The sequence below is a fragment of the Syngnathoides biaculeatus genome, chromosome 18 (genome assembly GCF_019802595.1).
Source record: "Syngnathoides biaculeatus isolate LvHL_M chromosome 18, ASM1980259v1, whole genome shotgun sequence".
NCBI classification, from domain to species: Eukaryota; Metazoa; Chordata; class Actinopteri; order Syngnathiformes; family Syngnathidae; genus Syngnathoides; species Syngnathoides biaculeatus.
This window is the reverse complement of record NC_084657.1, coordinates 8014448-8028294: the sequence shown is the minus strand read 5'-3', so window position 1 is coordinate 8028294 and position 13847 is coordinate 8014448. Positions and strand designations below refer to the sequence as shown.

The following is a 13847-nucleotide window of genomic DNA, read 5'->3' as shown; positions in this document are numbered from 1 at the left end:
TTATTTTGAAGTTTTAGACAAGTTGACGTTAATCAATAACGACTGTCGTAACAGAAAGGATGCGGGAATATCAGGAGGAGGAGGCCAACAGAAAATAAAAAACAGCTTCTTGAAGTTTATAATGAGTGGAAAAAAACAAGTACGTACAACACAAGAGCAGTTAAAAGGAGACATCCCAAACAATCAAATTGCTGCACTCACTCGTGTGCAGGGTAGAGAAAGCCAGAGATCTTTATGATTTATTTGAAAGTCAGGGAATATATTACTCTCTCCAATGAAACAAGGCGACCGACAGATGCATGTGAAGAAGTCACAAGAGAGATTATTAAGATTGCATGTGAAAGATTCTCATGAATACAGTGACAAAGTGAAAATAGGTCTCCATGAGTTTCTCAACCCATACTATGCTCAATCCATTTACAGTACCTCTGTAACGCTCTCAGATAAACACTCTTATGTCAGTCAGTCGTACTCAGTCAGTCGGAGCCGTAAAAGGAGCAGAAGCTGCAGCAGAGTTTGAAGTCAAGGAATCAGCATATGCATTTGCAATTTAAGAGGAAAAACAGAGAAAATCTTGATTGGTTGCAACATGTATTAGAAAGGCTCAAAGGAGAAAAGGATGTGAAGTCTGCTCGAGCTTGACTAATGACTTATGAACAAGAAATAACAAGTGAGGGCAGTGTTCATTCTGTGGAATTAAACAGAGCCCCTCAAAGGCCCTTACATTTCCTTCTAATATTGACAAGTCTAACAAAAATGTGATGTCTGCTTCACCTTTGCAGTCCGATGTTCTTTACTTAGTTGAAGCTGTACATCACAGTATCGCCCTCTGTATATTACAGTATCGCCATGAACAGATTCCCAGTGCCAGGGCCCTTCACATTCACAGGTGACCCATTACAGTTCATTGAGTGGAAGACTTCATTTGTTGCACATATTAAGAAAAAGAACATTTCACATGCTGACAAACTGTACTACTTAAAGAAATATCTTGGCGGTCCAGCTCACAGGAGACATGATGGCATCTTCTATAGAAATGACAGTAATACACGCAAGGACGCATGGGAGCGTCTCAACCAAAGGTATGGACATCAATTTGTTATACAGAAAGCGTTTAGGGAGAGGCTGGCAAAATGGCCAAAGATACAAAGAGCTCTACTGGATTTAGAGCATTTGGTGATTTAATTCAGGCGTCATGAGGCTTTACCCCATGTAGAAGGCTTAAGCATTCTTAATGATTGCGAGGAGAACCAAAAACGTGTTTAAAAGTTACCTGACTGGGCATCTGTAAGGTGGAATCTGCAAACTACTCAATTCATGATTGAAAGTGGAAAGTTTCTGAGTCTGAAGCAATTTGCTGAGTTTGTGTCATATGAAGCACAGATTGTGTGCAATCCAATCACGTAACTTCTCCTGAAGTTATCAAAAGGAAAAAAGGTCCACCTCCAATGTTCTTCACACACACAGGCAGATGTAGATACTGAAAATACAAACCCAAGATCGAAAGTTAAACCCCCATGTCCGCTCTGTCAAGGCACCGACCATAAACTTTACTGTTGCCCACAGTTTAAAGGCAAATCACTCGAGGAATGAAGAAAGTTCATCAGGGAGAAGAAACTATGTCATGGATGTCTCAAACCTGGACATCGAGCAAAGGACTGCCGTTACAGACTTGTGTGCAAAGTGTGCAAGAAAACCCCCCTTACCTGCCTGCACGATTTTAACTATGACAAGGAAAATTCACCCTAATATTCAGCTCAAATTTCAAAGTACTTCTATGATTGGGCCAATATGAGTTTCTTCAGAGCAACAATCAGCTATGGAAAAAATAATTAATGGATTTTTAAACATCCAAAGTGATGCAGTATTTATTGATGTGTCAAACAGTCTCAAGGCTAAGTCCATACCAGTAAGATTAAGTCTCACCACAATGCTTGGCAAGGATACAGTTATGCCAAGTAAATGCGTCTCAGGTCTCAATGTGAAAGGTTAGGGAAAGGAACTCTATATAGGACTGTATACTAGTGAACTGCTCTCACATTCCTACTTGTGAAAGAGCAAAACAATGGAATCATTTCAAGGTAATAGTAAAGGATGTTCCTGCACTGTTTGTGAAGTTGGCTTGTTAATGGGGTCCCATTGTTCCAAGGGACTGGCTCCAATGCAGGTTATCTTAGGAGGCATGGTTTTCAGGAAGTTTGTTTTGAAGTTTCACTGAAGGCCTGCAAGATCATTTTACCGCTCAGTAGTCTTCACTAACAGATGCCAGTCTCATGGTTTCATTATTTTCTTCCCGTCATGTGCCAACCTTGACCATGCACCTCAGTGCAACATCGCTTATCTTGTAGATGTTCATAATAATTATAACATTGGTAAGCATTGCTAACACGATGCAAGCAGCCTTCCATGGATATGCATACGTAGATCGGTCAAGGGCTGACAGCCCGCTTTCGGCATTGCATTTTAAATGGTATTTGATCTTTTCTTCTCAAATCACTCTTGTTTAACCCTCCCAGTACCCCTGAGGCTTGATTAGCTATCGTGTAACTATGAGACTTACTGGCTTTCTGTTCGCGTCCCATGTTCACCAGGAGGTAATAGGTCCTCAGAGAGTCCAGTCTTTCCTTTTAAACACCACTGTCAAAGCAACTCCTTACACTTTGCAGACTCCAGCTGTCCAAGGAAATAGATTTGAGTTTGTTCTTTCTATCCTTACCATCTCTGTTTTGTTCTTTCCATCCTTACTGTCTCTGTATATTTATGCTTATTTTAACCAAGACAAGAAATGTGTATTGTGGCCTTTCTGTATTAACAATGCCTCACTAGACATTGAAATATAGTCATGTTAGTTCACTAAGTTTTACGTCACTGTATTACTATTTAACAGAAGATTTTTTGCCAAGTTATCTCTTTTCAAGTTCAAATGTCTTGGGATATGAGACATGGCTTGACAAACTAATGCTCAGAGGTTTCTATTCAAACATTCTCAATGATATTTAGCTTGCACTCTCATGGTGGTCTTTTCCCTTTTAAAAGAGACTTTACATTTCCACATGGCTTGTTCTAACTGCAGAATTTATGAGTCAGACTGTGTCCCGCTGACACCCCCCCCCATCAGACTCCCATCCCAGACCAGCCAGCCATAGTACATATGCTGCATAAAAGCTATTATGCTCCCAATCTAATGCTCAGAGACCCCAAGGGAAAAACTTAAAAAAGTGCCAGTTTTCATTTTTGAATTTACTAGAGAAATGTATGATTCACATTTTGCACAGAGGGTGTTTACCCTGCTCAACTTTAAATGGGTCAACTTATTATTTTTGTTGCATGCTTATTCTTACTTAGATTTCAATTTGATTCCAGACAACTACAAATTGAAGACAATGATCCACACTAGTAACCCCTGAGTAGGTTAAATCCAAAAGGTAAAGAAAATTGCTTATTCCCACTGCGGGTCAACTATTTTGAAAATTTTCTTTGAATAAAGCTGAAACTGGAACCAAATACAGTATTGCTCCAAGTCAGGAAATGATTTGTATTCGTGTTTAAGTTTGTTCATTCATTCATTCATGATCCATTCCGCTAATCCTCACAAAGGTCGCAAGAGTGCTGGAGCCCATCCCAGTTACCTTGGGCTAAAGGAAGGGTACCCTGAAGTTGTTGGGAGTCAATCACGGGGGACATATTTTGTTTACGTTACTATTTATTAAATTATTAGATAGCTGTATCCTTTATTTAGTATATGAGTGACCATCACTTATTGATTTTCACTATGATACTCTATTACAAAATAAAGAACTGTACAAATAGATCACATGGGACGGCAGTGGCTCAGACGGTCACAAAGCCCCACTGCAGACAAAAAAAAAGTCAAGTAGTTGTTGGAGATACTAATTTGCTTCCTGACTACTATCACTGTGGCCTTGAGCAAGACACTAGTTCCTGACCCATTAACTCCTTAGAGGTGCAGCACTTTTGTGTGCCACCTCATGGTGGCATCTCTCCCTGCCTATTTGTGATCTCGTTCTCTGTGTGTTGTGAAACACAAAAAATACAGAAGAGGGTAGATTTCCTGTCGATGGATTAAATGGATAAACAGTACTGCAGGTAAAAGAAATACACACATCTGGTTTAAACATAATCCACCTGACGTTCCTATTAGCTTTTCATTAACACAGGCATGAGGATTTCGGCAAGTATGGTAACCGATCTTTCGGTTCCGTTGATTTTTGTCCTGAGAAACGGCGGGAAACGATTTTTCGGTTCCCATTCATGATGCTCATGGTAACCGGTTTTTACATGTACTTCAGAATAAAGCCTGAGCAGGCATGAGCATTTTTGTCTTTTACGCTTAGCAACCGACATGTTTGACTAGCGTTTGAGTTTGATGAATAACTCGACCTTGCGCATGCGTAGCGCAGAAGCGGAAACCGGTGCTGTTTGTAAACCACACTGACAAAGCTGGGCGTTTTAATTATTAAAAATAAAGGGGTTCATGTAGGTTCGTTTTATACAGATTGTTGTATTTCGTTGAGAACTTGTTTTACATTCCACACATGGCCAAATTTTATTAAGAGTAAGCCCTGAGATCTGGGAAGCGGACTTTCGGTTTCGTGTTTTCTCAGGCTGGGTAACGACACGGTAACGGAGCGATCGTTTCCGTGAAATGCTCATGCCTGTTAACACCATTCAACTTACCACTATTGTCGAGATGGTCAGGGAGGAAGCTGAAACTTTTGGTTTTGTCCATAACATACATATAATGTGTTCTGAATCTATCACTAATCAATGTTTTGTAGTCTTTTTTAAAGTTACAGTACTAAGGAATCTAAAACAAATCTAAAAATACTAATGTGCTGTTTGCATTTAATTGGTTGTTAACCTGGGGGCTTCACAAACGAAACTTGCTCTTATTGAAGATACAGTACATTTGAAACAGCTTTCTGTGTCTCATGCTTTTTCACTCCATTGTTTTTTTTTTTCCTTGTTCCAGGATCCCGACCCAGGGTAGAAGATGCTGCTCCGCGAATTGTTGAACATCCATCTGATTTGATTGTATCCAAGGGGGAGCCAGCCACCCTTAACTGTAAAGCAGAGGGGCGGCCGACTCCCATGGTGGAATGGTACAAAGATGGTGAGCGAGTCGAGACAGACCGCGAGGACCCTCGCTCCCACAGGATGCTCTTACCCACTGGTTCCCTCTTCTTCCTACGAATTGTCCATGGTCGGCGGAGCAAACCCGATGAAGGGGTCTATGTGTGTGTGGCGCGCAACTACCTGGGTGAGGCAGTCAGTCGAAATGCATCTCTGGAAGTGGCAAGTAAGTGTCTTTTTTCCACTTCATAGTGAGTGAGTGCTCTTGTGTAAATATGTGTTGACCCTCAGCCCCCACCCCACCCCTCAGACAGCGCAGTATTTTTTTTTTGTAATAGTGTGTGAACCAACATCGAATGGAAACAGTGACTGTACAGTTAGAGTTCACGAGTAACAATGTTATCTGGTCACTGATGGTGTAGCGGTCCACATGCCTGGCTTTGGTGCGGGCAGCGTGGGATCGACTCTCGCTCTGCCCTGGGACTGACTGGCGACCAGTTAAGGATGTATTCTGCCTTTTTGCCCGTAGCAAGCTGGGATAGGCTCCAGCTTTCCTGCAACCCTTGTGAGGATAAACGGCTTGGATAATGACACGACATGACAATGTTATCTAAGCCTGTAAAAGCAGGGGAAACTAAAGGCAGTTTTCATTCGGGTCTCTTATCATTTACCGTCACTCGGTTAACTCAAAATCCCCCCCTGTACTTGGTGTGACATCTGGCAGGTTGCAATATGGGGACCAAACCCTACCCCTTAAGCTCCTAATTTAAGTCGGCCCAAAAATTCCTGCATATTGATGTATAAATATAATGATTCCATGCAGTGTGTGCAGACAACAGAGAGAATTCTTTTTAACCTTGTCGATAACCCATCGGGGGATCTATAGCTAACCAAATTGGCTTCCAGAGAAATTGAGGTATCGTAAATCACTTTATCCCAGCCTGCCTAGCCCCTGCTCACCCACACAAATTCTACAAATATCCTTTTGTTCATTCAGTCGACCATGACTAATGAATAATCAGTGCCAAAAGTCAAGCTATTGCCAGCAAGGCATCAATGAGGTTGGAAATAAGGCCACCAACATATGAACCATCTTGCAGCTGCCAGGGGGCTCAGTATGGCACCGGTGAACGCAAAGGTTGCCATGGTGTCGCATCACTCCCCAGCCTATCACTTGGAAAAACTGAAGCGAACTGAGGAGGAACTGCATTGCATATGCCTGTTTATATTTGGTATCAGCTTTTGAGCCAACACAGTGGGAATGGTAGTTGGCTCTGGAGCCTGAAACTCTCACACTCCATCTGTTTCAGGTCAAAGACAAGGAGGGCCGCAGTATGCTTTAATACCACCAATTATATATTATTTGTGTGATACTGTTTTTGTCCTACCAGAATTCATTACATTCGTTTTTTTATTACTATTTTAGAATGCAGTAGATAAAGTATGGGAAGGAATAGGAATGCACAAACACATAACAGTATATTGTTACAGAAAATACCATGATACTTTACGACTCTGTGTTGTTACCGCCAAAACACTTGTCAGAATGCGGCATGCGTTGTTACAATTGACTCCCAATAACTAAATAAAAAATTGGACACAGACGGGAATGTTGTTAATACTGGAGAAATTGATTTAATTACATTTTAGTTCAAAACCGTACAAAAAATAAATAAAAAATGGACAAAATGAAACAGCTCAAAGTGCAATTTTAGGACATTTTTTTCAGAACAGTATTGCCTTTCACCAGTTTCTGCGTGGCAGCTCAGTGGTTGGGTCACGTTACTTCACATCCAGGTGCATCTCCATTAATTAGAATTAGGAAACATCATGGATTTCTGTAGTTCAATTAAAAAACATAAAGTATATACTTACTTAGGAAACTATTTTATTTTGTACGTTTTTTTTGTCAGTTTAGCTTGCAGCTAACAAAAGCCCACTTTTTACCCTCTCGAATGGTACCTGAGAAGAAAAAAAAAATTAATATGGCAATGAGGTTAGAAATGACCTGCTGAAAAGCATTTTTTTTGTGTGTTGAATGAGTCTGGATGATTTGTAAGTCTCACTCGTTGAATTGCAATGCTGAAATTCTATGAACTCTTTCACAGTGTGTTTATTTGTGCAAGATGCACTTGTATGAAGCACTTTTTTTTTGTGGTTGCTGCAACAAGCTTTGCAGATATGAATTAACGTGATACAGCAAACTGCAGTAGGAAGGGCATGGCTAAGAGACGTGAGTCCTTGTTTTCTTTTCCGGCCATCCACAAACATGGAATATGCTGACACTTTGTTCCCCTCCCAACTTCCAGCTTTGTTCGTTGATATCGACGCCATAGGCGAGCAGTTCAGTTTGTAAAAGACCACACTTTTCAAGGCTTCCATAATGTATTTTTTTATTGAATGAAACTTGCCTCCCATCAGTCCTAGCAACGCTGTTTCATTGGATCTGATGTGGGCATGTGTTCTGGGCTTTGTAAATGTTCTAAAAAGGTATTACAAATGCTTTCGAGTGATGTAAAAGTTGTAGTAATGTAGTAACATGGAGAAGGTCTATCCATTCAAATAGTGGATGTGGCGTTTCATGATTAACCTAGCAAAAATTATTGTGACAGTATCCTGGTCTATCTGTTGGTTAATATGTGTAAGGACATACTTTACATTTGTTCATTTTCTGAGCCGGTTATCCTTACAAGGGTCGCGGGAGTGCGAGAGCCTATCCCAGCTATCATCGGGCAGGAGGCGAGGTACACCTTGAACTCGTTGCCAGTCAGTCGAAGGGCATATGGAGACAAACATTCGCACTCACAATCACACCTTGGGGGCAATTTAGAGCGTCCAATCAATGTTGCATGTTTTCGGGATGTGGGAGGAAACCACACTGCCCGGAGAAAGCCCATGCCGGGACAGGGAGAACATGCAAACTCCACACAGGCGGGGTTGGGATTTGAACCCCATTGCTTAGAACTGTGAGATTTAAATCCGCATCTGCAGAGAAGCCCAAGCGTTGGCTAATTTATTATCAAATAGATCTAAACATTTTCTTGACAAAATCAAACTGTTCCTGACAAAATATTCAGAATGTTGCCAAGAGATGATGCTAGGGATTGGCATCTCCTGAAAATTCTCCAAGCTTACTTTGTTCATACAATTTTGTAAAGCAGGGAACAGGTTTTGTTACATCAAAGTAAATCCTAATTGAGCAAAGAGCCACAGAGCCAAGGGTTGGTCTTTGACATTCAGAGAGAGTAGCCCAAAGCTCCTAGCATTTTTTTTCTTTGAATGTTTTATAGCTCTGACATTTTTATTATGCCCGTTATACAGCTTTACTGCAGGCTTTATGGCTCATGAATATTCACTCCAAAACGGGAGGGTAAGATGGGCTTTTTCTTTGGTGACAAGAGTGGGGTGGGATTCTTTTTGAAAAAAGTTGACTTCTTTGCTCCTGCGGGGGGAAAACACCTTAGCCTGCACTCTTACTGTGGTGGGCAAGATAAGATAGTACCGTGTGAAATTTTGGTGAACTGATGATGATGTGATGAAACTTCTGTCTTTCTCTGGCTTCATGTGAATGCCATAAGAACTGTCGGCCAACTTTCTCAACATGGTAATCCCAGAAGCCAGTGGAAATGAGGTAGCTGAGCTGCACTAGCAGCACTTAGTCTCCTCATTTATCTCTCTGCACATACACATTTGTCATACTATATTTTGGGGAAAACCCACAAATGTGGATGGAAAAGAGAGTTCAAAATGTGAAAAGGGTTAAGGTACAGCTTCCAAAGTATGGGTACGACCTCACTGGGCTGCAGAGCTTTTGTCTGAATGGTATGATTTATGCTGTTGTATAGGGTGAATGTGTACCAACATCTGAAAGTATCATTTCCAGAAAGGGTAGCACTGCAATACAGGGACTGAGTATTTGGAGGCTATTATGATTTAAGTGTTACTGTGTGATTATTGTGTGGCAGTTGTGATAAAGGTGATGAAGTAAACCCTCTTAACCTCATATTTCTCAGCTCCCCCATTTCTTTCCTCCTCACTAGTTCCTCTTTGCTGGCTGTGCTTTCCTGGAGCTCCCCACTGTCATGATTATTAACCTCCAGTAGTCTGGAACCACACAGCCCATGATTTGGACTTTAATCTGCATGCTGTCATACACAGTAACGTGGACATGCATACTGATCTGCACCTCTGTACCACCTGCAAGATCATGTAGCTACTGTCAGCTTCTGTGACAGGTGGTCTCCTTGGGGCTGTAGGGTTTTTGTCCTTGCATGGTCTGGCGGAGGGGGAGCTGGGGGTCCACCTCTTACACTTGGGGTCAGGTAGTGGGTTTTTAAAGGATCTAATCAAGCCTTCCGAGCAGCAAATCGGTGGTTCATACCATTATTGTCCCCGCCACCAAGGCGTCTCCCCTGTGTTTCCCGACCATGGTCAGGCAATTGTTGCAGGAAAGATTAAAAAAGGTTTTATAAGTAAAGATTTAAGTAGATATCGGTACTGTTGTAATCTTTGTCTCAAATTTGTAAAGTAGAAATACTGTTTACATATCTTAATCATTCCGGTACCCAGATACACATACATGAAAATTATTGTTGTCTGTGTGGTTTATTGTTAGTTTGTGTTTGTGTGTGTTTGTGTGGCGGGGTTTGTGGTGGTGGGGTAGGGGGGGGTTTGTCCGACTTTGCGGTTTTTCAAATTTTGTGGGAGATTCTGGACCCCATTAATTGCAAAAAAAATTGTGATTACTGTATATATACAGGGAGTCGTCAGTCTACAACCGAGCTCCATTCCTATACTAGGGACATAGCCTGAATTTTGGCATAAATCGGATTTCACCATTAAAGTCAAAATTTACGATGACAGCTGGAACTGGCTCCAGCACTCCTGCGATCCTCGTTAGGATAATCGGCTCAGAAAATAGTTGGGTGTTGGTACTTCTTATAAAAAAACTAAAATACATTAAAGTAAAAAAAAAAAAGACTCATCACTGTGAGAGGTGGATGGCAAAGAATGAGGGGAGGCTGCGCTTAGCTAGCGCTAAGGAAGCGTGCGCATGTAGCCCTTGCTAGCGGTACATTCGTCCTCAGCGCCCTTTCTGCTCTTTCAAAATTAGGAAAATACGCCTTTTCCCTTAATGAACATTAGGTTGACATTAAGTTTACGTTGATACTGATCCTCAATCCTTAACTTAAGTAATCTTTCCATCTCGGCAACGACCAAAGAACATTGGTTAATTTTTTTAGAAGTTGCTTCGTGATCACTATATCCGTCATAGTGGCGAAACCCTATCATGGATACAGTGCGCTAAAATACGGGCTGTCATTAACAATGATCGCCACGGTCGACTGACTGAAGCCCAAGTCTCTATCGATGTTCGTCGGTGTTACTCCTTTCTACGATCTTTTTATGATGTTAAGCTTCGTTTCCATGGTCATTACTTTTCTTTCGGCTGGACCAGCATTGCAATAACACCCAGCTTTCTTCGTTTCGTCCATAATGTGTAAAAAGGTGATTGAAAAACACACACACATATATATATGCTGGGCATCAATTCTGCTTCCTGCTCGAGGCCCTCTGCCCGGCCTGCCCCCCAGGATGTTATTGCATTACAGACACCTTTTTTGGCCTCCATGATGGGGACATAGCGTAACAAAGCGAGAGGTGGGTTTTCACTAGCTTCATGGCAGTGCTCATGACTGAGGGCCCTTCTGAGTCCCCGGGCTGGAAGGCTGCTTGGTGTGGGGTTCCTTCTCATGTCCTGCGGCTGCTCTCTGGGTTCCTCCCTTATCACTCCCTTGTCAGGCATCCCTATCTGCCATCTTTTCCAACATAGAGGGGACACCGTCTCGCCCTCGGACTGAGTCGGAGACTGGCTGAATTGTGGGGACTGGGGATTGAGGGGGTGTCTGGGTCTCCTAGGATGTGAGGAGGGGTGGCTGGGCGTGTGGTGGGTTTGGCTGGGGGCGGGTGGCATTGGTACCCTGCGCCATCCCCTGAGTCCCCAGATGTCGTGGCCTTGGTGGGGCCAGTAGACCATCCTGGGTCCCTCAGTGTGGGACATGTACCATCTGCTGGGTTGCTCTCGGGTAGACTCCTGTTCCTGGTCCTGACTCTTTATTGATTGGGTGGTTCCTTAGCATCCGTGGTGCCGGCAAAGCAATTACAGGATACTGCTGTCAGTCATTGTGCATGAAAGATGTTTCCGCAGGCAAGGTCACTAATTATGTAGAGGTACACAAGCCCGACTAGGTTGCAGGCGGCGTGGGATAATTTCCCACTCAGTGATGGTGTCAATATGTGCCCTGCAACTGACTGGCGACCTGTTCGGGGTGTATTCCGGCATTTGCATTAGCTGGGATAGGCTTCGGCACTCCTGTGACACTTGTGAGGATAAGTGGCTTGGACAATGGACATGTGTCAGCAGCCACATTGGGTTTGGGGCCACTCATTCATTGTGAGAAATAACTCACGAGTATGTGAATTTTCCTTCATTTCACACTCTATTCCGATTTAGAATTTACTTAGCCACTTCCACCACACGTGTACTGTTGGGTTCATGATCCATGTCCTACATGCCCTCTCCTGTCCCCATCCTGTTTTAGCTTGTTCTGTCCTTCCCTTACATGATTTAGCACTACTGCCCCATAGTACACTAATATCTAATTTGTCATTGTTCTATTTACTATCTCCCCTCGCTACATACAACACGATTCACTTTACACGGCTTCGCTAATGTATTTTTGTGTGGAATTTTGTGTGTGCAATGTTTTAGCAGGCTTATTTTTACAGCATATCAATGTCCATTGTGTTCTGTATCCTGATTCACTCAGGGTAAACCCACATCGTGTTTTGCATTCCAATTGCCTAAGGGATGGTAGACCATTGTCAACTGCCCTAAGTACCCAGTTGGGCGGCCGGTGGGGCCTGCGGCATTTCGACGGGTTTGTGTCCTGTACAGTACAGAATGCGTTTGGCTTGCCCAATTTATATAATTGATGTTAATGTGAGGAAAAAAACATCCTGTACATGAAAAAAACACATCTGTAAACAAAAATATATCTCATTAATGAAAAAACATTTTAAAAAATGAAAAAAATTCAACTTCTACTACGTGGATTTCACTTATAGTGGCAATTTTTGGAAATATAACCCTGCGTTGAACAAGTTATTGCTGTTGAATTGTAAGTTATCTGTTTAAGAAGGTAATTCCAAGAGGGAAGAAGCGGACATTCGGCACAATATCTTCACAGATTTTGGAACTCAGTGTGCACAAAAGGCGCACAATTAATTTTTGAGAAAATTAAAGACTTTTAAGTGCGCCTCATAGTGTGAAAAATACAGTATTTTTTTTTGATAGAAATAAAATTAAAAGGTTAAACATTTCAGAAAAGCATTGTCATTAAACAAAACACAACCAAAAAGAAATTCACGATGGTTGTTGTTAATATTTATAATAAAAAAAATATTTCGTAAATCCTTCCAAGTTATGTAAACTAATGATTTTGTTCACACGAACTATTACATTGCGCGCACAAACTAATACGATGTGCTCATGAACTATTACATTGTGTGTGTGCATGAACTACCCCTTTGTGCACACAAAATAGTTATTTTATACGTATGAAGTAGTTTGTGCTCACTAAATACTTAGAGGGTGTACACAAAGTACCAGTGGCTTCATACTGGACAGGAGCGCACGCAAACCGACCACACCTTTTTTCTCAATTTGAAGGTCTAGGTGAGGCTCAGGTTGATAAGCTACCCAATGTAATGGGATATTGACAAGAAAATGATAAGGAAATTAACTTATCGTGAAGCCATCATATGTGTCTTGTCGTTCCAGCTGCATTGTTTGTAGTAAGACGGTAAATTGATGCTCGATTTGGTTACCCTCCAGTCCATTACGGAACTGTGGCTTCTTCATCCACATGCAGTAACTACTTCACGTGCATGAATAATTGCTTTGTGTGCACGCTATAACTATTTCCTGCACAAGAAGTAGTAGTTTATGTATACAAATTAGTTGTTTGTACAGATAAACTAGTATTTTTTTTTATGTCATGTCTGGGGCTCCATAACCTCCAGACAGATAGCGGGATACATGAATAAAAGGTTTTTCTATTTGTAGCTCTACCTATGTATAATGTGCCATAATGACTTAACTTTTTTTTTTTTGGGGGGGGCAAAATGCACATTAAACATAAGAAATTACATTAATTGATCACAGATAGGGGGTAGCTGAATAATGAGCACATCATTTTTCCAAAGAAAAACAACCTCGGTTATTCGATCAATTTTTCCAATCTCTGTAATGTTTGTATGTATCTTTCTGCATGATGTGTTTTCATGTTCACTAATAGGATTTAAGCTCCATGCAGACTTGTGGTCATAAGGGCCAATGGCTGTAGTGGTTTAAAAGAGGGAGATCAGACGGCTGAAGTGAGGCCACAGGCCTCTGGCTTACCTCCCTCTACATGAACTGGCCTTCGGCCAGTGATTGAGGCAGTCACACCAGCCAAAGCCCCCTCTAGGGTATAGTCATGAATTAATTATACAATACTAAAGGTGGACGTAACTAATGACCAGCGTGTGCATATATGCATGTTTCTGCATTATAAAGGATGGGTTTTGGGGTTTGTGTGTGTGTCTGTGTTGTGGATGTCTGTGATAGGGCTTCTACAACAGGTGGTGTGAGGAAGAGATTTAATCTCCTCCCCTTTAAATGACAGAGTAGCACAAGGGCCACAGGGGCT

General features: G+C 41.8%; 1 protein-coding gene across 1 annotated transcript in view; it reads left to right on the top strand.

Moving 5' to 3' along the window:
- robo3 (roundabout, axon guidance receptor, homolog 3 (Drosophila)) overlaps positions 1–13847 on the top strand; it is a 116651-nt gene that overhangs the window by 16487 nt on the left and 86317 nt on the right. Inside the window, 1 exon segment of the mRNA XM_061803971.1 lies at positions 4994–5320. Within this exon segment, the coding sequence (XP_061659955.1) occupies positions 4994–5320 (327 nt within the window).